General features: G+C 33.2%; 1 protein-coding gene, 1 long non-coding RNA gene and 1 pseudogene across 2 annotated transcripts; 2 read left to right on the top strand and 1 right to left on the bottom strand.

Moving 5' to 3' along the window:
• Nucleotides 1-880: 880 nt before the first annotated feature.
• Nucleotides 881-3914, top strand: LOC140991099 (polygalacturonase-like; annotated as a pseudogene).
• Nucleotides 3915-4176: 262 nt separating this feature from the next.
• LOC140991100 (uncharacterized) lies at nt 4177-4849 on the bottom strand. The gene is made up of 2 exons (XR_012177793.1): nt 4479-4849; nt 4177-4363 (listed from the first exon to the last, which is right to left on the bottom strand). It is a non-coding gene; the product is annotated as an uncharacterized lncRNA (long non-coding RNA).
• Nucleotides 4850-10828: 5979 nt separating this feature from the next.
• On the top strand, nt 10829-23383 carry LOC140991337 (protein SEMI-ROLLED LEAF 2-like). Its single transcript, XM_073461250.1, has 19 exons — nt 10829-11410; nt 11779-11853; nt 14065-14180; nt 14700-14814; nt 14928-15056; nt 16304-16351; nt 17244-17422; nt 17501-17697; nt 17818-18095; nt 18235-18384; nt 18486-18905; nt 19350-19496; nt 20193-20268; nt 20836-20963; nt 21077-21277; nt 21370-21510; nt 21582-21710; nt 21803-22039; nt 22790-23383. Exons 1-19 carry the CDS (start codon nt 11264-11266, stop codon nt 22919-22921), a joined length of 3045 nt encoding a protein of 1014 aa, XP_073317351.1. The 5' UTR covers nt 10829-11263; the 3' UTR covers nt 22922-23383.
• The last annotated feature ends 757 nt before the right edge of the window (nt 23384-24140 follow it).

The raw sequence follows: 24140 nt of genomic DNA, 5'->3' as shown, positions 1-24140 counted from the left end.
TAAACACAGACGTATGGAAGCATGGAGCAAAAGTCAGCAACTGTTTTTCTAACTTTTTCTTGTAAATCTTTCCCATCTCATTTCCATACCACAAGAGCCGTAGAGAACAGTAATAGTAATAAATATATCATATAATTCTTTTTATAATAACAACAATTAATTACTCCGTATGGTTCATTTATTAAAGTGAATACAAAATATTCTAATACCTAAAAAGTTAAATAAGTCATTACGTGATTTATTTATATAAAGATTGATAGAAATGTTGAGATGCATAATCTCATCATAATCTTTCTTTTCATCTGCATAATTTCTTCATAATCTTTTCTCATTTTCCATAATTAAATATTTTGTTCGGTGATTATACAAGCATATCTATAAATAGTGACATTTTTGGGTCCCTAAACGTTCAATCTTTCCAGCAAACCAATAAAAAAAAGTAGAAAATTTGAATATTTGAGTACTAATCAAAATGAAATATCACGTCATCAAATAAATTATGATGAATAAAAAAATTAATAATCAAGTTTAAGAAATACCAAGTATTTGTTAATAAAAAAATTAGATAAACATGTTTTAAAAAAAAAAAGAAAAGAAGAAGAAGCTACCCACTAATTAAATTTATCCTAACTACAAGTATTACTAACTAAAACCAAATATATGATTCATTCTTCAAAAAAAATTTATTCAAAATGATAATACATTATTCTTCAAAAAATATAATAATAATAATACATTATATATTAACCAAATAATGTTTTGTACAAATTACAAACCATCCCCCCACCCTCACCCAACCCCACCCCACGGCCGCCCCACCCAACTTCTATAAATATGCAATCTCGACAGGACTTTGTCATCACATCCATACCTCGTAACTTAAAAGTTCCATCCCACAAGAACTCTTTCCAACATTTACCAATCCAACATATAATTTAAAGTAAGACAATGATTCTTCAAAAGCATATTCTACCATACTTGATTGGTGTCCTCTCATTAAGTTTATTTTGCTCTTGTATCATCCACGACGACGATCATTTGTCTCGTGATTATGACTCCCAAGAAGAAGTTGGCTACGATTTTCGGGCTTACCCCTCCTATTTCGACCTCAACCAAGGCGTCGAGTTTGACAATAGCTCAATCGAGTTCGATGGCAAGCTTTCTGGCTTCAAGGAATTCAAAAGAGATACCGCGTCGTCATCGACCACTTATAAAACCATCAATGTGCTCAACTATGGAGCTAAAGGTGATGGACATACCGATGATTCAAAGGTATAAAATTATTTACAAGCATATACCTGATTTTTAGTGATATAGAGAAATATATAATGATACATGTATTTTTTAGAGACTTTATTTAATTTGATTTCGATTCCTTTTTTCTAAATAAAAAAATAGAAATAACACCTTAAACTCGAATTTATTTAAAATCAGGTATTTCTCAACGCGTGGAAGGAAGCTTGCTCGTCTATGTATGGTGTTAATTTTGTGATTCCCAGGGGAAGAAGTTATTACTTGAAACCAATAAGGTTTACAGGACCTTGTAAATCTGACATAATAATGCAGGTAATTAATTAGTTTAACTTCATCATTTCTTACAAAGTTTTAGTTGTAAATTAGTTTATTCATAAATATTTTCGGTCTCATATACGTCATTTACGTTTTGTAATAATGCTTTTTCGTACCCTTTAATTTCTTCGAGTCTACGATATTTATTTATCATTACAACATAGGGGAGACGGTTTGTTAAGGATGATGGCGATATTTATTTCATTTCTCTTAATTCTCATGATGATCACGACGCGTTCGACAAATTCGGATCATATTATTTAGCTTTAAAAAGGCATTTTCTTAAAAAAAGGTATTTGAATAAATATTTTTATTTAAAAAAATAACACGATATTTAATTTCGGATGACAAAGTCTAATTTGTTTGTGTAACTAATTAAATATATATTAAAAAAAATAACACGATATTTCATTTCTGATGACAAAGTCTAATTTGTTTGTGCAACTAATTAAATATATATTCATAGATATCTGGAACACTTATTGCATCCAACGATCGCTCAGACTACGGTAAAGATGGGAGGCATTGGATAGTTTTTGACAGTGTTCAAAATCTTCAAGTTGAAGGCGGTGGGACTATAGATGGCAATGGCAATNTTATCGGAAAATAAATAAATTACTGAACCTTTAAAATATTTTGTCTTTGTTACTAATACTCTGTTGTTTTTCTTTTATTATTATTCTTTGATTGCAGCCTTGCAAGGATGCTCCGACGGTAAATTCACGCTGCTATATATTTTCATATATATATGAGGAAAATAAGACTTTGTCTGGAGTTCTATACGGATCATTCTACGTCATTGTGCTCTATCAGCTATTATATCATCACGTGTAGTTTATTAATTTGGTTTGTTTTATTTTATTATTATTATACAGGCTTTGACATTTTTGAAGTGCACAAACTTGGTAGTAAATAATCTAAAGATCCAAAATGCACAGCAAATTCACATGTCCTTTGAGAAGTGCACAAATGTTGAGGCTTCCAATCTTGTAGTGAATGCACCAGAGAAGAGCCCCAACACTGATGGGATCCATGTTACAGCCAGTCAAAACGTCCGTATTTCAAGTTGCACCATTGGCACAGGTACATAAAATTTATGATATCCTGATCCCCGGTCGAGCATGAAACAAAACCCCGAGCTAGAAACCGTGTGCATGTCAACGTGATTTTTTTTCAAAAAAATAAAAAACATTACTCGGTGGATTCCGAACCAACATGTCTCGAATGCTTTTGAATGAATTAGGTGATGACTGCATTTCAATTGTGAGTGGATCAGCAAGGATTCAAGCCACAGGCATCACTTGTGGACCTGGACATGGCATCAGGTTGTATTTTCAAGAACCTGAATTCCATACAAAAGATTGATTATATAGACTATAAGTCATACTGACTATTCAATTTTGTTATGCAATTTTAATTGATGGTGTTTCTTGATTTCAGTATTGGAAGCTTAGGTGCCCGGAATTCAGAAGATCACGTGTCTGATGTTGTTGTCAATGGAGCAAAGTTATCTGGTACCACAAATGGAGTTAGAATTAAGACATGGCAGGTAAGTAAATTAAAAATATGAATATAATATAGATCCAAGATTATGGTTAAGACATGTTTTGCTAAATGAAAATCTGGATCCCCTCCTTCGTTTGAGTTGTTTTATTCTTAAAACATAGCTTCATACGAATGTGAACAGGGTGGATCAGGAAGTGCAAGCAATATCAAGTTCCAGAATGTGGAGATGCAAAATGTGAAAAACCCTATAATCATAGACCAAAACTATTGTGACCAAGATGGACCATGCAAACAACAGGTAAAACAAATAAATAAGAACCCTCAGACAGAATAGATTTTTCTTTTTAATTAATTACTCAAGTGAGGGCTGCGAACGAGTAGACAAGTGGCTCACAAGAGGTTCGGCCAAAACTTGACTCGAGCCGGCCTGATAAAAAAGAGCTAGAATCAAGCTCAAGTATTAATATCTCAATCTTGATTAATAATTCAATAAAGTGAACATGTAGCTTGATTACTGAATTTATTTGGGAGTTGGGCTTGAGTGGGATGCTACTTGAAATGAAACTCATCTCCATCTATACAAACCTTTTTTTTTTCTTGTCAAACCCAGGCATCAGCTGTACAAGTAAAAAATGTTGTGTACCAAAACATCCAAGGCACAAGTGCTTCGAATGTAGCTATCGATTTCGACTGCAGCAAAAGCCATCCATGCCAAGGAATTGTATTGCAAAATGTGGACTTAGCAGGGAATGGGGGAGGAAAAGCTAAAGCTGTTTGTAACAATGTCAATTTACAGAAATACGGAACGGTTACACCAAGCTGCCCATAAAATTACAAGACAGTTGATGGAAATATAAAAAAATTTGCAGGGATGAAGTTTCAAGGATTCTTTATACGATCTAGCATTCATTGGTGCACATAGCATAGGAATGTATAATATTCATTTTTATTTATTAAAAGAACATGAATAATCTTTATTGTATCCCTGTTGTATCATAAGCAATAATTGAGGACTAATCGTGCCTCGTAATACAATGGTACTGCTGTTTGCATATTAGAGGTTATTTTTCAATAGATAACTGAATAAAACGAAAAGCACAATTGCCAAAACACAACAATAAAAGTTATCAATATCTACCAGCTTTTATTCAAGCGGAAAATGCTATTGCTATTTTCTTACGGGCTCACACGAAAAGCACAATTTGTAATATATTTTCAAGATTGAGAGTCTTCTATCATCGTTTAAATGACGAGGACTGATTCGCGTGGTGTATCTGGAAACAAGAATCTGTAACATAAATTAGCAAAGTTAGATTGTGTAGCTACATTTCAAATTTCTTTTTCTGCATTTCAAACCAATTATGTTGAATGTTGGAAGTGAGAACGTAAAATACTAGGCGTACCTTATAATTTTGCATATACCCTGAACTTTTTAGGAGCATCCTTAACAGATTCTGGTATACGCAAGTTGCAAAAAAAGGTAACCCTTGAGGATGCAATTAATATTTATTCTTGGGATTGGAAGGATCACATTTCGAAAGGTGCACCTCCCATACCTGCTCACATGTTATTCAAAATACAAAGGTTGCACTAATTTTCATCTGAATGTACGTAAACCATTCCAATTACTTGTGGTGCTTTTTTCCCCTTCAGGTAGCATCCATTCTCTTTGATAAAAGATCAGTTTTTCCAAAAACTTAAGGTAGAAGTGTAGTAAAAACAATAATTTTTTACTATAACGTAGCCTCCCATTACAGTGTTCTAACAAGCGTCGCCTAGGACTGCATGCCTAGGCGGCGTCTAAGCGCTGGCAGTCGCCCAGATTTTTAGATCTGCCTAGGCGGCTATCTAATGTAATATATAGAATTTTTTATTTTTTTAAAATGATTGTTTGACATATTTTTAAATCAATTTGTATTAGATAGAGACGATGATACGTCATTGATTTTTAGTTAGAATCTAATATAGACGATTTATTAGATAAATATGAAGATAAACTCAAAAAATTAGATATTCGGGTAAAAAAAAAACCGTCTAAGCTACCGCCTACACGCCTAGGAGGTGTGTGGCCGCTCAACTACCGCATAACGCATTTTAGAACACTGCCCGCATATAACCCCTTAGACAAAGGAAGTATGTACCAAATTGATATTTCAAGGTGGGGAAGTGAAGATTGTTTGAATATCCAGGCAACAAAGGCCGAGAAATAAGCGTCTGACACGAAATTAAGGTAATATATGGGATTTTGTGAACAAAAACCTCGAAATCATGACCTCTAAGCCCCAATACCATAGTAGAAACAACTTTCGGAAAGCTCATAAGTTTGGCACAAGCAGTAGTTTTATATTTAACATTTATATTAAGGCTGCGTTTGGAAGGTTAGATTAGGTGGATTTATGTTTTTTAAACTCACCTAATCCCATATTTGGTAAGATTTTTATTTAATTAAGTCAATCTCTCCTATAAAATATTAGGTTATATTAATTGGGATAAAATAATCACTCCTCTCCCTAGGATTATTTATCCAACTCTTAATCCATCATATTTTTCCAATTTTACCCTTATTCTATATCCAAACTCACCACGATTTCCCGCCACCGGCCGGCGAACCGCTGCCGGCCGACCATCACCGCTGCCGTCCGGCCACCACACCGCCGCCTGCCCGCCGTCGCAATAGTGGAAGGGCAATTTAGTCAATTCATCAAAAGATTCTAAATCACTACAAAAAAAAACGGGATTAGCGACGGCCAAAACCGTCGCTAAGGATTCACTTGATTGCTTTGAGCTCCCTGGGAATGGAAATGCAGATGCAGAGGCTGCCTCCCAAGCATTTGATCCAGGAACAGAAGACATTAGATCCAGCTTTGGGCTCAGTACCTCCATTAGGTCACTGACTCCCATTTCCGTTGATTGGACCTGCGCTTATAAGATAAGACAAAGAAATGGGGAGTCTATTTTTATAAAGAGGAGGCCGCGTCGCTATTTTGCAGCGACGGTTTCTCAAAAACCGTCGCCTGTAGCGACGGTGTCTCTGAACAAGACCGTCGCTATTTAGCGACGGGTTAAATATAAATCGTTGCAAATATTAAGCGACGGTTTTACATAACCGTCGCTGCATGAAAGCGACGGTTTCTAAAACACCGTCGCTATACTAAGCGACGGTGTTTGAAAAACCCGTCGCTATATTTAGCGACGGTTGTTTAAATACCGTCGCTATATAGAGCGACGGTTTTTTAAAAACAGTAGCTTAATTAAGCTACGGTTTTCTGTAAAAAAAATTTAAAAGTCATCAAAAACTACGCAAAATTTCATAAATACGATAGACCACAAATATTAAAATTAAATATTAAATTTTCGATATAAAAAAACTTTAAAAATCTTACTTGCGCGAAGATATGCAGATCCACGTAACGCTGAAAGATTACAAAGACGAACAAATCTACGAAATTAATACAAAAAAATGTTAGTACAAAGTAAAAAAACGAAAATGCGAAAAAATTGATAGAGTTTCGTTAAAAAGTAAAAAATCCAAAAAAGCGAAAAACGCTGTAACTTGTTCGTGAACTTCGATATATAAAGAATTATAGCGACGGTAGTCGAAAAACTCGTCGCCATTAGCGACAGTTTTTGACAAACCGTCGCCGATCAGTACGCCCAACTGTCGCTATTGGCGACGGGCAACAAAACCCGTCGCCTATTGCGACGGATTACATAAACCGTCGCAAAATAATGCGACGGTTTATGATTATACCGTCGCACATAGCGACAGGTATATAACCCGTCGCACAAAATAGCGACGGTGGCATTAGACGGTCGCTAATATAGCGACTGTTGTTGTAAAACCGTCGCTATAATAGCGACCGTTTGTGATAAACCGTCGCTTACTTTAGTAGACTACGGGTTTATGAAAAACCGTCGCTATTATAGCGTCGGTGTATAAAAACTGTCGCTATACAAGCGACGGTTGGTCATAAACCGTCGCTAGTCGCTATACTAGCGACGGTTTGTCATAAACCGTCGCTAATAGAGCGACGGTTTATGAAAAACTGTCGCTAAATATTTTAGGCGACGGTTTATCAAAAATCGTCGCAATTTTTGCGACGGTTGATCAAAAACCGTCGCTATAGTAGCAACGATTTATAAAAAACTGTCGCTATTCCATCCGTTTTTTTGTAGTGAATTATCTGATTCTTAATAATCATATCAAATATAATATTATTTTATCATTATATATTATTTATCTAATTCAATCATTTTCTTTATCGTATATCTCTAATCATTTCATAATTTTATGCTCCAACCAAACACAGCCTAAGAAGTTAAATCATCATAAACTGTTAAATGGATGCCTAAAAACCAGAGCAAAATGAAAAAAAAAAGAATCGGCAATAACTGAAAATACAACCTCCTCAACCCGTGAATCACGTGAAAGTGAAAAAAATATCGCCGCCGTGGCGAATAAGGTGGCTCCGAATTGAACCCCACGAAATCGACGCTTCGATAATCGATATATGTTGCACTATTATTAGAGGGATTTAAAAAAAATTACCAAAATGAATTCTAACCTTCAAATAAATTAAATTTCAAAAATACCCAAAAACTTTTTTTATTTATTTATTTAGCCTTTATTTGACTCTTTTGTACATAAACACAAAATCATATTAAATTGCAAAAACACAAGTTTACAATTAAAATCTGAAAGTTTATACATGTGACAAAAAAATCTAAAAATATAATAATAAATTTTCCATCAAAATTGATAATTATAATATAATAAAGATAAGCTTTTTTTTTCTTTTAAAAAATAAAGATAATAATAAATCAAGAACAATTTACAATTCCCATTTTGCAATATGGAATAGTAGTGTAGAGTCATTTTTTTTCCTTCATTTGTTTCTTTTTAAATAGAAAATAAATACAAAATAAATATAAAACAAAGAATAATATTTAATAAAAAAATGAAAAGAATGATTAACAATAAAAATACTAACGACCACTCTCAGTAATAATAATAAAACTATAGCACATACTTTTTTGAAATACTCATACAGGGATATTGTTATTGTTAATATATTGATATCATTATTATTATTATTTTTTGTCAATGAAAACCTATATTATAATTTTTATTTTTTAAACAACTTAAAAATGTTAATGTATTTGATATTATAAGATATTTTTATTGTCAAAATTATCAAAAATGATATAATACTATGAATTAATATGGAGTAGGTCTTCTTTTTAGACAATATCAATGTCGATCTAGTCCATATCTACAGTGAAAAAATATTATTTGAAAAATTATTATTTTTGACACAAAAAATAATATTTTTTCATAAGTCGAGTCGGATCGGAGATTCGTCTCACAAATTGTGAGGTGAGGTGATCTCATATAAGTTTTTGTGATATCTAGTATTTTTAATGTTTCTAATTATTTGAAGGGCCGGCACCACAATTTCTCTTTATTTATTTCTTAATCATATATTTCTTAGTCGGGAGAATAGATTGTTACAATTGAGTCTCGAACTCGAGATTTCGTCTCAAATTTAATACATTTGTTCCGGATGAAACCAAATATATCAAATAGTCTCACTATAGTTTCATAATTGCAAATGTCTAGATCATTATTTGTCCACCAGATACACTTATATTATACCTTCGTTAATCGATTTAAGAATTATTTGTGAATAGAAAGTATAACAAAGAAAAAAACAGAAACATGTTGCGATTGCCAAATAACGCATTCGTATGCCAATCATGAGATCTTATTCCGTAAAATTATAATGCATTTATTATTGAGTAGGTCTCTGGTGAGACGGTCTCACGGATATTTATCTGTGAGATGGGTCAACTCTACCGATATTCACAATAAAAAGTAATATTTTTTCATGAATGACCCAAATAAGAGATCCGTCTTACAAAATACTACCCGTGAGACTGTCTCACACAAGTTTTTGTCTTTATTATTATAGAACCACATAACACTTTCAGATTTTAATTTTTTAAAATTTTTGTACTAAAATATTTCTTAGTAGACAAAGCAAAAGAAAAAGTGTTCTTTTATGTAGCAAAATTCAAGATCCAAGAAAAAATGTTACAACTTTAGATTTGGAAGGGAAGTGGAGGGCATCATGCAATGATTAAACAAAAATAATACTCGCTTTTTACACCGTAAAAGTGGTTAGCAAAGTAAAGAAAAATCATATAAAAAAAATTCCGAACTCGTGGTTGTAAAATTGAAGATTGAATGTTCATGTCCGTCCTAGTGAAATAATGATATAAATCTCTTTCAATAGAAAACATATCCTTCGTATTGAAACAAAATCCGCATGTATCGTAATTAAAAAAAATTAAAGATGTGATCATTATATTTTTCATTAAATATCAGACTTCTTATCAAATAATTCAATACGTGATATCAATTTTGAATAGTAAGTCCCTTCTGAGACGGTCTCACGAATTTTTATTTGTGACACCGGTCAAGCCTACCGATATTCACAATAAAAAATAATACTCTTAGCATAAAAAGTAATACTTTTTCATTGATAGCCTAAATAAGAGATTCTTCTCACACTCATGATACCGTCTCTCACAAGTTTTTGTGCTTTTTGAAATAAATATATAGCATTTTAATACATACACATTATTTGTCTGCGGCTATATTATCTATTCAAAACTCTATATATTAAGGAGGGGTGTAGACCATTTTTTTGGCCTATTGTAGTGACATTTTACCTTTTTCTTTTTTCCCCCTTCAATTTTACTTTTTTTTAATGAATAATTCCAGAAATGGTCAAAATATACCCAATCAATTTTGATAATTTCAATTGTACACAGAACTTTAAAGAAACCAAATATTATACAAATACACAATGCATCTGTCGAGATCTTAATTACTAATTAAGGCTCAAGGGCCACTAAATTGTAGTATGCACTTTCGTCATATTTTACAATTATAATATTATTCATATTTTAATATAAATCAAATTAATTAAAAAATATTAAATTTAAAAGAAAATTTTCGCAAAATAGTAAATACATAACCACGCTAAAGCAATTATTACAAAAGTATGCAACCCACTATTTAAATAATAACCAATATAATTTTGAAATAATTGTCATGATCTTTTGGCATTAATGCCACGTAACATCCTCCCCAACTCAATCATTAATGCCAACCTTGTTGGAAAAAAAAATTAAATGTGCTCTTTATTTTCTTTTCCTCTGTTTGGTTAAAAATATATTTTTAGAATTTATTTTATAAAAATCAAGTTAAATTTTGAATTATATAAATTAACACACACAAATATATCATTTTAATATATTGCACACCTACCGTATCTATTTTCATACTCACTTATGAGATGACACTCATTTATTGGATATATAATTTGAATATACTTTATTATATTCAATAGATGTCCGACTTTATTTATGAACATAAAAATAAGCATGATAGGTAGACATTATATCAAAACTATATATATATATATATTTATTTATTTATTTATTTAGTAAAACTATAAAAAGTTTTTTTCTTGAAAATAAAAATAAATAATAGGCTTTATTAAAGAATGCTATTTGTTGGAAGATTCACCTCTGTCCTGTCGGCTGTATATAGACGCATGTAGTTACATATTTTAGAGGGAAAAAGAATAGGCGGGCGGAGAGAGAGAGAGAGAGGNAAGAAGTTTTTTTTTTTTTTTTTGTAAATGCTTTCTTAAAAGATGTGTGGGATGCACATAAACTCATGTTTTGTCAAATGGTGATGTCTGCTCTTGAGATTCTTGAAACGTGTATAGGAATTGGATGTCTTGGAAACAATATAGAGACACCTGATTCATCGCGAGAAATGAAAATTTTCGGAACATTTATGAGATTCCCATTTTCTTGGATGATTTTTAACCTTGTACTTCGAAATGGTTTGATGAGGTTTTGATTTGAGGTGTCTTTTAATTTGGGAATATGTAGGCTGATGCCGGAAAGTGTTCCCCTGATCTTACAAACTTTCCTTTCCCTCCTAATTCTCCTCGTGATTTTCAATAATCTCTCATACGCATGAAATATAGAAGGGAAAGGAATCGATCAAAGTTTGAAAGTGAGTTGGCGAGAAATAGAAAAGGAAATCTGTTGGAAGGGAAAGGAAAGATCAAAGAAACAGAAAAAAAAATCCGTTGATTGGTCGAATATGAGTGCTGTTTCTGGGGTGATGTCAAGACAAATCTTGCCGGCATGTGGCAGCCTTTGTTTCTTTTGCCCCTCATTGCGAACCAGGTCTAGGCAGCCTGTGAAGAGGTACAAGAAGTTGATAGCGGATATTTTTCCTCGGTCCCAGGTCTGTATCATGACTAAATGTTGTGTTTCAGATTGAAAATGTTTGTTTAGAAATTTTGCGCTAAAAGCTCAGTATCTGTTGGTCAATTTGCATCATGTGAACGACTAAATTTGTGATTCTAGCAGTAGTCATATCATATAACTTGAAGTCCTGTGGCTAACCAATTCTATAAAAATTGGCCTTAATTTGGAGAGGTAGTGCGTGGATTTTACTCTATGTTAGATAAGCCAAGACTGGATTTAGTTTCTTCAACAAGAATTTTGCATTGAATGAGGAATGATATTTTGTGGCTAGCTGATGTTGTGTATCTCTCTTTGTTTTTGATACTTACTGCCATTTTATTTCGGTTTTTTTTACTTGCATTACAGGAAGAAGAACCAAATGAGAGAAAGATTGGCAAACTGTGTGAATATGCTGCAAAAAATCCTTTGCGCATCCCCAAGGTATTTTTGCTCTGACATAAATTTCTTGTCCTAGTTAGTTTTCATATGAAAATTCATGCCATACACAGCTATTTTGTTTTTCATTCATCCTGGTTTTTTAGTATTCATTTTAAACTCAGTTTGATGAGTTTTTGAATTTCAAGAAAGCTGCTAGTCTAATAACGGTCCTGGAATAATCATACTAACTCTTTGTCACCTGCGCTTTATGAGATGATGCTGGAGTCACATCTAGTAAAATGAACAAGAAAAATAGTATAGTTCAAGTCATAAAGCTCATAATGTCACACACCAAGCATGAATCATGGCATTGGGTTGTGACATTGACAATATTTTTTAAAATTAAAATTTAACTTTCAAGAAACTGTATCACACAGGTACAAAAGTGCGAGAAACTAGTCTATTAGTAGATCAAAATGCAGAAACAGTTTGTTACATCTGGAAAACAAGTGAAATGCATAGCTTCTCATTTTTGCTGGAAAGTCAATCGCAACGATGAACAAAAAATAAAAATGATAAAGTTTGCAATAGTTATACAACTATGATTAAGCAACTATATGACTTAGCCAGAAGGTTGTAAGAGGTGAGTGACAAGGAAATCTTTCACAAGTAGAGAGCCAATTTCTTCCTGTACAAACATTTTATAACACGACGTATTCCTGTACTAACATTTTATAACACGACATATTTATACAGAAAACAAAAACAACTAACAACAGTTTGAAAATAGAACAAAAAATAAATGCAAACAAAGCTGTAATTTGCTTTGACCGGTTTTGAAGCGAGGTATAGAATAGCAGAAAATCATATTACAAATGCACTGGAATTTATGTCTTCATGGCTATTGATATAAGTCATATAGAATTAACCATTCCAGATGCGAGGTTAGAACAACGGATTCACCCTTTGTATCAGGGTTGGAATTAGGTCAAAACAACGATTTCCTACAATCTTAGGGTTGAGCAACGGTTATAACCCATTATTTCAGGGTAAAAAAAAAGTTGAAAATAGGAACATATTCATACTATTTTGTTCCAGTGTTTTCGGTACAGAATTTTAAGTTTTTAAACATGTAATGAGTCATCCTGGTTTAAAACATAATGCGAAATTTTAAATCAGAAAACCGTTTATATGTTGTAGAAATATCGTTGAAGTGAAAGAATGAGTTTGGGGATACAAGAAAGCTAGAAACACTGCGCTTTTCCTTGCTGGATTTGTCTTTTGTTGGGAATTTGGTGTCTCAAGCGGAAATTACAGTAGAGCTATTTCTTGCAGAGAGTATTTGTACAAAATTTCTGTAAATTTCTCATTGGAATTTGTTGAGTATTTATAGGTGCTGAATTCACTTGTAATTTAAGTGTCTTAATTCTCATTATTGCCATAATTTGACTGTTACAAGAGGGGTTTATTTCTCATAATATTTCTTAAATAATGGCTGTTAATTGCAGCCATTATCCCTTCAACAAGTTCCATTTACAGGCCCTTTAAGTTCTCCCAGTGATAAGGAGGTTTGTGTTGTATACTGGGAGCATGGCCCTCACACATCAATGTTTAAATGCTCCTTGTTCTTTACTCAGCAAAAGCTTTGTCAGATTCGTGTGAGCTAAGTAGCTAAATGGCAACAGCTTCATATTAGTTTGATGGGAATACAGTCTCACTATTTTCAGGCGTTTGGGGACCTTATGACTTTAAGCTTTTGCAGGTTTTCATTGTGGTTCACCAGAGAAATAAATGATAAAAATTTATATAAATATAGTTTAGTATCCCCATGCCCTCAGGTTTTTTCATTGAATGCTCCTCTTTTTGCCTTTAAAAAACAAGACGAAGACAACAAATTGATAGGATTTGATGAATGTTTCTTTTGAGGGTATGGAGGCTAATTCTTCAATTAGAAGATTTCAAGAAAAATAAAGTATTATTTAGAAGTAATTAACCTTATCCATCAAAGAAACTAAAATGAATTCACAAAACTCCAAAATAAAGATATGAAAATGCTTCTTGATAGTTAGATGCATGTAAAATAATATGCTGTACACCATTCTTTCATCATATTCTTTTCAGTTTATATATTAGGCTCTGAACATAACTCATAATCATTTTATAAACAAAATTTTGGAATTATTTGTGTATCACAGTGCTGCTACTTTTATTCTCTTAGTAAAACTTTTTTTGTTATTATTTATATTTATTCTGATGTTTGTTTTCAAATTACAGATTGCAAGCTCTCTTGAGCAAAGATGTTATAAGTACCTAAGAGCCGAAAACTTTCAATCAGTGAAAACAGTCTTGTGCATTTACAGGAAATTGATATTTTCATGCAAAGAGCAAATGTACGTACACTGTTGCTATGTTTATGTGTGGTTCCCAATTTATTAGATTTTGTTATTTATTTATTGGTAAATCATTTTGTCCATCATCTCATATTTATTTTTTGTAAGATTTATTGAGATTGTTGCCATATTTTTGCACCCTGGGGCATAACAATTGGACAAAATAGAGATCAGGATCATATATTATGAACCTTTTCCGTAATTTTTGGTGATATAGCATCTGAATAATTAATTTCTTCAATATTAGAAGTATATTGCGGTGCTCTGAATATAAATTGTCATAATGATTCAGTTAATGGAGTTTTGAGCTTCCTAAATAAGTCTGGAAATATTGGTACTTGTATTGTCATAATTGTTTCTAAACATTGGTAGAAAATGAACCATGGAAAGATCTGCGCCGGCATGAATTTTCAAACTGAATATGATATCATATGGAAATGATGAATTTCCCTTTCATTGTGTTTAATATTTTCCATCTTGTTTCAATCCTTTATTTGATTTGCAAATTATTTATGTCAGGCCTTTGTTTGCAAATAGTCTTCTAAGCATCATGCAGACCTTGCTGGCTCAGACAAACCAGGACGAAATATTAATTATTGGATGTCAATCTCTGTTTGATTATGTGAATAATCAGGTTAATTTATTTCTTTCTTTTCTCTGGATGATCAGCTTCTTAAGCTTATGGATAAGGTTCTTTAAAGTCCTATTATAAAAATTACACTTATTTAACTCTGGTATAATTTCCAGAAAGATGGAACTTACATGTTTAACCTGGAAGGGTTTATACCGAAACTATGCCAACTGGCTCAAGAAGTGGGAGAAAATCAGAGGACGGAATATCTACAGGCAGCTGGACTGCAAGCTCTATCTGCTATGGTACAGAGTATACATTTTCACTACTTTTTTAACCTTTGAGTTGATAGATTTAAATTAGATAAGGAATCTGAGTCCATTAGGTCTCATTACTGTAAATTTAGCCTATCAAAAAATATGCAGCATTTAAGTGCAAATAATAAATAAATAAGCGTGTTGTGTTGTGTGTGTGTGTGTGTATAATATGTATGTATATATATATGACATTTAAGTGCAAACCTTGGCAACATTTTTTAGTTCTCAGTTTTTTTTCTTGCTTCTTTAGGTGTTTTTCTTCCTCTTTCCTCCAACTATAATGGGTTTTTTCTTTACTCTTAGTTGGGACAGGAACTTTTAACTTTACCTTCAGTATACTGTAGCATTTATTTTTTACGATATGGGTTTCTTCAGAAAAGTTGCTGGTTAAATTGTAAAGCCAGTACTTTATAATGAACAACAAAAAAATTTAACACGCAGCTGAGATTAGGTCGCATTCCAATTATTCTTTTAAGTCTTCATTTCTCTGACCATCTGACTTAAGCAACGCAAGGTGCACTATATTTCATTGATACATGTCCAAGTTTATGTTCACTTACTGAAGTTATCTATCTCCTGACATTGGTTGCTGCTTGTGGCTTGGCTTTGTTATGGATGCAGTAAAAATAAACAGTAAATTTGAAGAAAAGGTTGAATCAAAACACCATTATACATCCAGTATTCTTGACTTCATGTCAATGGTCTAATAATCTCTTTTTTCAGGAAAAACCCAGCCATTCCTCATTCAATTGTAATTTTTTGTTTTTAATCAATGTTGTTATTACTGGATAACAGGTAAGTACTTTGGTGAAGGGGAGAACTCCAAAGAAATCTAGTGACTGTGAGATATATCTATATTAATTTATTTTATGATACTTTTTGTAAGTGTAAATGCTGGGTGTACTCACCAGCAAGCTATTCTTACTAGTTAGTAATCATCCCTTGGGTTCTGGAACAGAGCAGGTTTTTGTTTATCTTTCCAATGGATCCTTTACATCATATTTAAAGCACACCGGTTTTGTTTTTGTGAGCTTCTTACTAGTTGTTCGTAGAATGTAATAATAACCATGATTTAGGTGTTTATTTCATTTGTGATAAAGGCCTTAGCGCTAAATGCACATTTACTTGGATTTTCAGCCATTCAACATTTCATCATTATACTTTCATTTTGGCTCCTGTCATCTTTTGGGCTTTGAATAGTTCCTCTTTTCTTTCTTTTTTTTCTTGTTGTACAGATTTGGTTCATGGGTGAAAACTCCCACATTTCAGTCGAATTTGATTGTGTAAGTATAGTCTGTTTTTAAGATATGTGAGCTGCTCTTCTTTGTCATCCACCTAATGGGACTAAAATAGATAACACATTTATTTCCTTTGTTTTCTTTAATTATGCTCTGTATCTTATTGCATCATTGTTTTTCTACCTAAAATTTTGTTAATTTTTATTAGTTTCTTAATTGAAGTTGGAGTATGGATAATTTATATTATCACGTTATGGCATTTGTAGAATTTTGCATGTCAAGTTGACTTAATTGTTCAAGTATGTACATTATAGCCACTACTACCACTTTTAGATCATTTTCAAAATTCATTATTTACTGAGTGCACCATGTTCTTTCAGGTAAATCAAGGAAAGCCAAGTATGCCTTTTAAACAAACACATTAAGAAATGTGTACATTAGCTCCCAAAGAACAAATGATATTGAATTGCGATGTGTTTTCAAGCACAAAATGTTGTTTAGTTTTATCTATCTACATTGCTGAGCTCTTACTGATTTCTTAACCATTTAGATGTTGCCCAAACTGTTATTTCGAATATTTATTTATGATGTTGATGATAGCAACAGCCATTGCCACCTCAATAATAATTTGTATAAACATGCACCAATCTCCGTTACGTGGTAGTAGAATTTGTTGTTTCTAAGTTTTATCTTTTTTTGGCTTTTTTGTTTTTTTTTTTCAATGTAATGAAAAGTATCAAACTAGCTGTTATTATTGATAAATAAAGGTGAAATATGTATCGTTCAAATTCAATTTTCATTTTAATCTGTGTATGCTATGAAAGTCTGTTATCTAATTTATATAGTTACATGTCTTTCCTTTTTCATCACTATTTTCAAATTTACATCCGCTCCCACCCAGGTTGATTTTATTTATCAACTCAATATTTCTGTTCAGATTGTTTCAGTGGTTCTGGAAAATTATGGAGGTGCAAATAAGGAGTCCCACGACTCCAACCAAAATAATATGGTGCTAGAAGTTCCTAAAACTGAGGAGCATGTATCTCCCTTACCAGATACGGAGGTTCCTTCTTGGACAATGATCGTTAATGATAAAGGACAACTAAACGTGACAGCGTAATTTCTTCGCACAATTTGGGTTTTCCTTCGCCCTTTTCTTGTATGCTTAACTTGCATCTTGATTAAAAATCACAGGAAGGATGCCAAGAACCCAAGCTTTTGGTCTAGGGTGTGCCTGCATAACATGGCCAATCTTGGAAAAGAGGCCACTACCATGCGTCGTGTTTTAGAGTCTTTGTTCCGCTTCTTTGACAATGGAAACCTCTGGCATACCGCAAATGGGATCGCTTTTCCTGTTCTCAAAGACATGCAAATTCTGATGGATAATTCTGGTCAGAGTTAAATTTTTTTTTTTCAAATTAGTCTTCCAGTCCTTGCCTGTTTCAGAGAAAAGTGTATTTTTTTCTCTACTTCTTTGTTTTTAATCTATTGCATTTTTTTTATATGTGCAGGGCAAAATACACATTTGTTGCTGTCATTATTAGTCAAGCATCTTGATCATAAAAGTGTTCTTAAGCAACCTGGCATGCAGCTTGACATTGTTGAGGTGGTCACTGCCCTCACTAGACTCACTAAGATCCAGTCATCAATAGCTATAGTCAGCGCTGTAAGTGATGTCATGAGGCATTTGCGCAAAAGCATTCATTACTCGCTCGAAGATGATTCAATCAAATGGAAGAGAAAGTTTCATGAGGCAGTTGACGAGTGTCTTACAGAACTGTCGTCGAAGGTGGCATTACTAAATCTCTATATTTTCTCATCAAACTGTCCAAACTTTTTATAGTGGACTCATTTAGTTGTCACTTCCATCTTTCCTTCTTTCAGCCGACTTTCTGAAATTCACGGTGGTGTTATTTATATAATTACAGGTTGGAGATTCAGGTCTAATCCTTGATGTCATGGCAACAATGTTGGAGAATATCTCAAGCGTTACTTCTATGGCTAGAACTACTATTTTTGCTGTCTATCGTGCTGCTCAAATTGTTGCTTTTTTGCCAAATTTATCATATCAGAAAAAGGCAAGCTCTTAAAAAAATTGAAAAGATTTCAGCTACTTTTCTTAATCATTTCTCTAGGTGAGATATTGATGCTATGGATGGTATTTTTGTTCCATGTCTAGGCTTTCCCAGAGGCTTTATTTCATCAGTTACTTTTGGCTATGGTGCATCCAGATATTGAAACCCGAGTCGGAGCTCACCAGATCTTCTCTGTTGTCCTTGTGCCATCTTCAGTTTGCCCTCATTTAGAATCAGCTGTGTCTGGATCAAAGAAAAACATTGACTTTCCAAGGACACTCTCAAAAACTGTTTCTGTATTTTCCTCATCAGCTGTCCTGTTCGAGAAGCTGAGAAACAGAAGGAGCATTTCCAGGGAAAACCTCAATGAAATAAACGAAAAAAGTTTTGGTGATGGAGAACATAGAAACAATACAAATGGAGTGTTCAACAAAATTAAGTCTGCATATAGTCGCCGGGGGTATAGCTTAAGAGGTTCATCAATGCCAGATATTGATTTTGTGACCAAGTCAAGTAAGGACAGGGTAGGCCTACTTGGTATTCTTCTACTTTTTCCGAATCTTATACATGTCAGATTTTGGTTACTTATTCTTAGGTATAATTCAATTTTTTATATACATTACTTGAATGTGATAGGATCGTATCTTTTTTTATTTTATTCTACGATTTACAACTTGTTGTATTAGATGTTGGTTACATTGGTTCAAATAGGCGGACCCAGGATTCTGGGAGGGTGAGAGGGATTGTAAAAGGGGAAAATATGGGATTTCAGAATAGTTACAGCTAAAACTCCATTTTTTGCTCGAACATGGGGAACACGCACCCCCCTCCGGGTTTTGCCCCTGGTGTTAATTTAATTGGGATGGATATTCTCATTAGTTAATGTTATAGTGGTCATTAGGTGTCTCGTAGTGATTTATTATATATATAATGTTATCAAAAACAAATATCTTCCTTTTCACTTTCAGGATGTCCCTCTCAGACTGAGCAGCCGCCAGATAACCCTCCTCCTTTCATCTATTTGGACTCAATCACTGTCTACTGCGAATGTGCCCGGAAATTATGAGGCCATTGCTCATACATACAGCTTGATTTTATTGTTCTCTCGAGCCAAGGTATATTTCGGGTTCAGTAATTTCTTAAACATTTAGCATTATTGGTGCAATCTGCATGTAAATTGTGGTCCTATATTTATTTTCTTTTTCTCTATCTATGATCATGTGCTCTATTTTTCTGAAGATTTGCTTTTTGGTGTACTGGGTTTTGGGGAAGGGGGATTATACCGAGTAATGTTATCAAGACCTCTTTTTTATTATCGTATAAAATCAAGTTGAGACTTGATGATGTTTGGGTCCCGCTAAAAATGTACATTGTCTTTACAAGAATGCTTTTTACTGCATTGCGAGTGATGCAGGAAATTTTTTTTTTTTATTGAACTTTGGGTGTGGTTAGACCTAATTATGATCCAAGTAACTTCATACAACATGGTAACCAAGCAATCAACATAAAAGGTATGGGAACTATCCAGGCAAGTAATAACTGGGGTAGGCCCTTGACTGAAAGGAATAAACACAAGTGCTTCCATCATCCTTGCAACTGTACACAGGCATTGATAATTAAATGAATTCATTCTAAATTTTGTCCCCCAAAATTTGGAAAAAATTACCTTGCTGGAGGTTGTGGTGGATTCAGGGGCTTAAGGATGTAGAGATAGAATGAGTCCTTCCTTTGCAATGGATTCTTTTTTATTAGGCATGTTGTTGAGAGGGTATGAGTTAAAACTCTGAAATTGTTTTCTTCTCTGGTTGCAGAACTCAAGCCGTGATGCTCTAATTCAGTGTTTCCAGTTGGCATTTTCATTGAGGAGTGTTTCTCTTGCAGAAGGAGGTGAGACTTCTTATGATGAGAATTCAGTGGCAGATAGTGTTGGTGTACTTATTAGAGTTTTGCTTTGATATGTTGTCAATAATGGTGCCATCTATTGCCTATATCTGACTATAGTGGGTCTTAATCTGGGGACAGAATAATAGAATCTAAAACAATTTCAAAAAACCACAATTTTCATGCATTTTTTAACAATGAATAGAGGGTGGATGTTTATATTCATAAATCATGTCACTCATTTCATTTGGATCATTTTTCAATCGACTGAACTTGATAATTCTATTTTTTGATAATTAAAAACATTTTGCTTAAATCTAAATTCAGTAGATGGCTTAACATAATAACACTAATTTACATATAATTGATATGAAATATGGTACGGTTCAACCAGGTTGGCCAAATAATGTAAATTTAGTTACTGGAGGAATTTTTTGTAAGATGAGATACTAAGAATGCAAATGAAGAATTGTTTTTTTCCGGTGAAACAAGTTGGGATTTATTGTTTGTATGTTTCTTATAGCTGGTATCAGCAAGGAACTTTTCCTCTGAAATTGATTATATTATTTTCAGGGACACTCCCTTTATCACGTCGCAGATCTCTCTTTATGCTCTCAACTTCTATGATTATATTTTCATCAGTGGCTTTCAACATTCTTCCTCTTCTTCCATATGTGAAGGCTCCGCTTTCTAATAAAGTGGTGGGTTGCATATCTGTTCTAAGATCCATCAATTTTTATAATGTATGTATGTCCCTTTTATTGTGAAGTCTGATCTTCTTTCTTCGTTTTTTTTTTTTGGGGATTTGTGTCAGGTTGATCCGTTTTTATGTTTGGTAGAAGACTCCAAGTTGAAGATAACTGAAGCTGGTTTAGGACACCAAGAATTTGTTTATGGATCCAAAGAAGATGACTCTTCTGCTCTTACTTGTCTTTCAGAAATAAAATTAACCAAGGACCAGACTAGAGAATCCCTAGTTTCGATTATAATTCAAAACTTGGGTGTCTTATCAGATGTAAGTCTTTAAATTTCTCGTTAATGATTTTTTGACAAGGTGTATAATAGTTGTTATGTGATTATTATCTTCATCATTGCTATTTGGTTCAGTCTGAAGAGTCTACCATAAGGGAGCAATTGCTCAAGGACTTTGTGTCTGATGACTTGAGTTCTTCTCGAGCCCAATTGTTTATTGCTAGCACCAAGAAAGGACGTGGAACTGATTCTCACAGTCTAAAAAATCTAGAAAAGGTAAGTTACTTACATTGAATTCTGAAGTATTTTTGTTTGTCGATATCTTATTTCTTAGTATGATAATACAGGCAACCTCGACCATTGGATTTGATGATGCTTCTCTGACGGATTCACTCACAAGTAGTAATTTCCAACATGATTCTCAATCAACGATCGGATCTCCAAATTTCCTTAGTGTGGATCAACTCATGCAATCTGTGAGTTACTTGAATAATTTGCATGCAGCAGTCCAAGTTTTGATATTCCACAACTATATCATGTATTAATATTTTTGAATATTTGTATACAGGTTTTGGATACGGCACATTATGTCAGCAGAATCTCTGTGAGCACCGCCCCTGATGCATCTTACAAGGAAATGGCTAATCATTGTGAGGCACTTTTAATTGGAAAGCAACAAAAGATGTCATATTTGGTTAGCACTGATCCTAGCCAAGGAAGCTTGTTAACCATATCTTTGCCAAATACCGACGAAGAGGGCAAGAAAATGGCTTATCGTGCGGTTATTGACTATGATACACTTAAGGTACTTAAAGATATCTAAAGTTTGTGAGCGTATTTTTTATTACAACGCATGTATGTGGGACATGCATCTTTGTATGTGTTCTATCCTGCCAATCCATCTGAGGCTAAAGATGGTGGCATATAGTTCTCACATTGCATACACAGGTACCTCCTAAGGTCTGTCTACATGAGGAAATTTTCTTAAATTTCGATAATTTTGACACACACTGATGTTAGGCTTAAAGTAAGATGACTCCCCTACCGTTATAAGTACGGATGGACCATGAGCAATTGCTTTAACATCACTGTTTAAGAATTGAACTGCCATATTTAGAACCCCCAAAAATTACAGTGTTTTTACTTAATGTTTGTAGTAAACTTTAATAATTATCATTGAGAAACATTGACTTAATTATTTAAACCTCTGTGGAAGATTATCTTTATTATAATGACAATAACCTTATTTTAAATATGCATGATAGTCATAACAAGGCTTTATTTTGATTTGTTATGCATATTTGATCATGATATCATTTTCATTTATTTATATGACATATTTCTTATCATATTTATTTTAAGTTCATCATCTACAGAAGAGAGTTCTATTATGTTGTAATAAAATGATTAGTTCATATCGTGGTTATCTATCTTCACTGTCGAAGGATGTACTTTTCTCCACGTTATTTTATAGCTTTAGTCAATGTTCATGACCTAACCTTCTATATATTGTGCCTTTAACTGAAATAACTGATCACAAAAATTGTCGCATCAGAATGTTCCTAGAGCCCCAAATGAACCACCGGCAACATCGCAATGTGCAGCTGAATTGCAAAAGAATCCTCACTCCTTCAGACTGCCAGCATCGAGTCCATATGACAATTTCTTGAAAGCCGCCAGATGTTGATATGGATAAGACAAAATCAGGTACCATCATGGCCATAATTGCGCTATATCGCTCAAATATACGTAAATGTCCAGTTCCGAGTACTTCGTGCTGCCGAGCATATAGATTAGCATTTGGCAAGAACATAGCCGGCCAGTATCATGGCTTTAAAGGATTCCTTAAATCACTCTCTCTCTTTCCTCTCCACTGGTGTGAAAGTTCACCATTAGATTCGAGCTTTTCCTCCCCGCGCAGAGGTGTGAATTTTTACTAGGATGTGTGGGTTTTGTAGCAATAGTTTAGACCATGACCTTCTCATGTACAAATATCGGTTTGTTCATGGTTCAGCATTATGCTAACTATAGTGATGAGGAAATGTGTATATTTTCCAAATTTGTATTAATTATTAATGGAAGAAATGTTGACGAGTAATAAAATCAAAGAGCTTAAATTTTAATTTTGAATTTTTCTGTATCTTCTAGTCATGCTACTGTTTTGGGATTTTCTCATTAAATCCAGGGTTATGCTATAGTGGAATTTATCTTAGTTGATTTTTCCCCCCTTCTTGATCCCATCATTTAAGGTGTAAATAGGTTTTAGAGAGCTCTTTGTAGCTCGATCATACGTCTTCACGGGCACGTAGTCTCGTAGATGAATGTAGCCAGTGAACATGTCTTACCTGAGATTTAGAAATTTCTGCCGTTTTTTATGTCGGCGATAAATTTAGAGTTTGTATGAGAATCTTGAAACAACTCTGAATAATAAGTATTTATTTTACTATGTTTTGATTGTGCATAAAATATAAATTGAATAATAACTCTTTTAAAAAAAATTGAATGATTACATTCAATTTTATATTTTGATTGTGTCATCACAAGACGATATGCAATTTTTTCTAGTGTTTTTTGCACTAAAAATCATAAATAAAATGAAAGTTTATGTTCAAATGTATGACAAGTGTACGAATCAAGTTATATTATAGTTAATAAAGTACGAGTATCGATCATACAGAGATTGATTAGACAAATTAACTCAATTCGTATTGTTTAATTAATTATAATAATAATTGAATTAATCAATAAACTAATTTAATAATGAAGTAAAAGGACGAAACAAACGCAATATAAATAATTAGACTGAAAATAATAAATAAATAATCGTTAGGATATCGGTTCACACACTCTTTTAATGATTATATTTCAATTCATATATCATGATTTTGACGAGATTCCCTCATTTG

This window comes from Primulina huaijiensis, chromosome 13, assembly GCF_012295235.1.
Source record: "Primulina huaijiensis isolate GDHJ02 chromosome 13, ASM1229523v2, whole genome shotgun sequence".
In the NCBI taxonomy this organism is placed as follows: domain Eukaryota; kingdom Viridiplantae; phylum Streptophyta; class Magnoliopsida; order Lamiales; family Gesneriaceae; genus Primulina; species Primulina huaijiensis.
The sequence above is the reverse complement of the archived record's forward strand: the minus strand, read 5'-3'. Positions and strand labels throughout refer to the sequence as shown.

Bases quoted from the DNA above. Each gene is read 5' to 3' on its own strand.
- LOC140991337 (XM_073461250.1), top strand. From the start codon at position 11,264: ATGAGTGCTGTTTCTGGGGTGATGTCAAGACAAATCTTGCCGGCATGT. The intron at 18,096-18,234 runs GTGGCATTACTA...ATATAATTACAG, and splicing joins TTACAGAACTGTCGTCGAAG to GTTGGAGATTCAGGTCTAAT. The intron at 18,385-18,485 runs GCAAGCTCTTAA...TTCCATGTCTAG, and splicing joins ATTTATCATATCAGAAAAAG to GCTTTCCCAGAGGCTTTATT.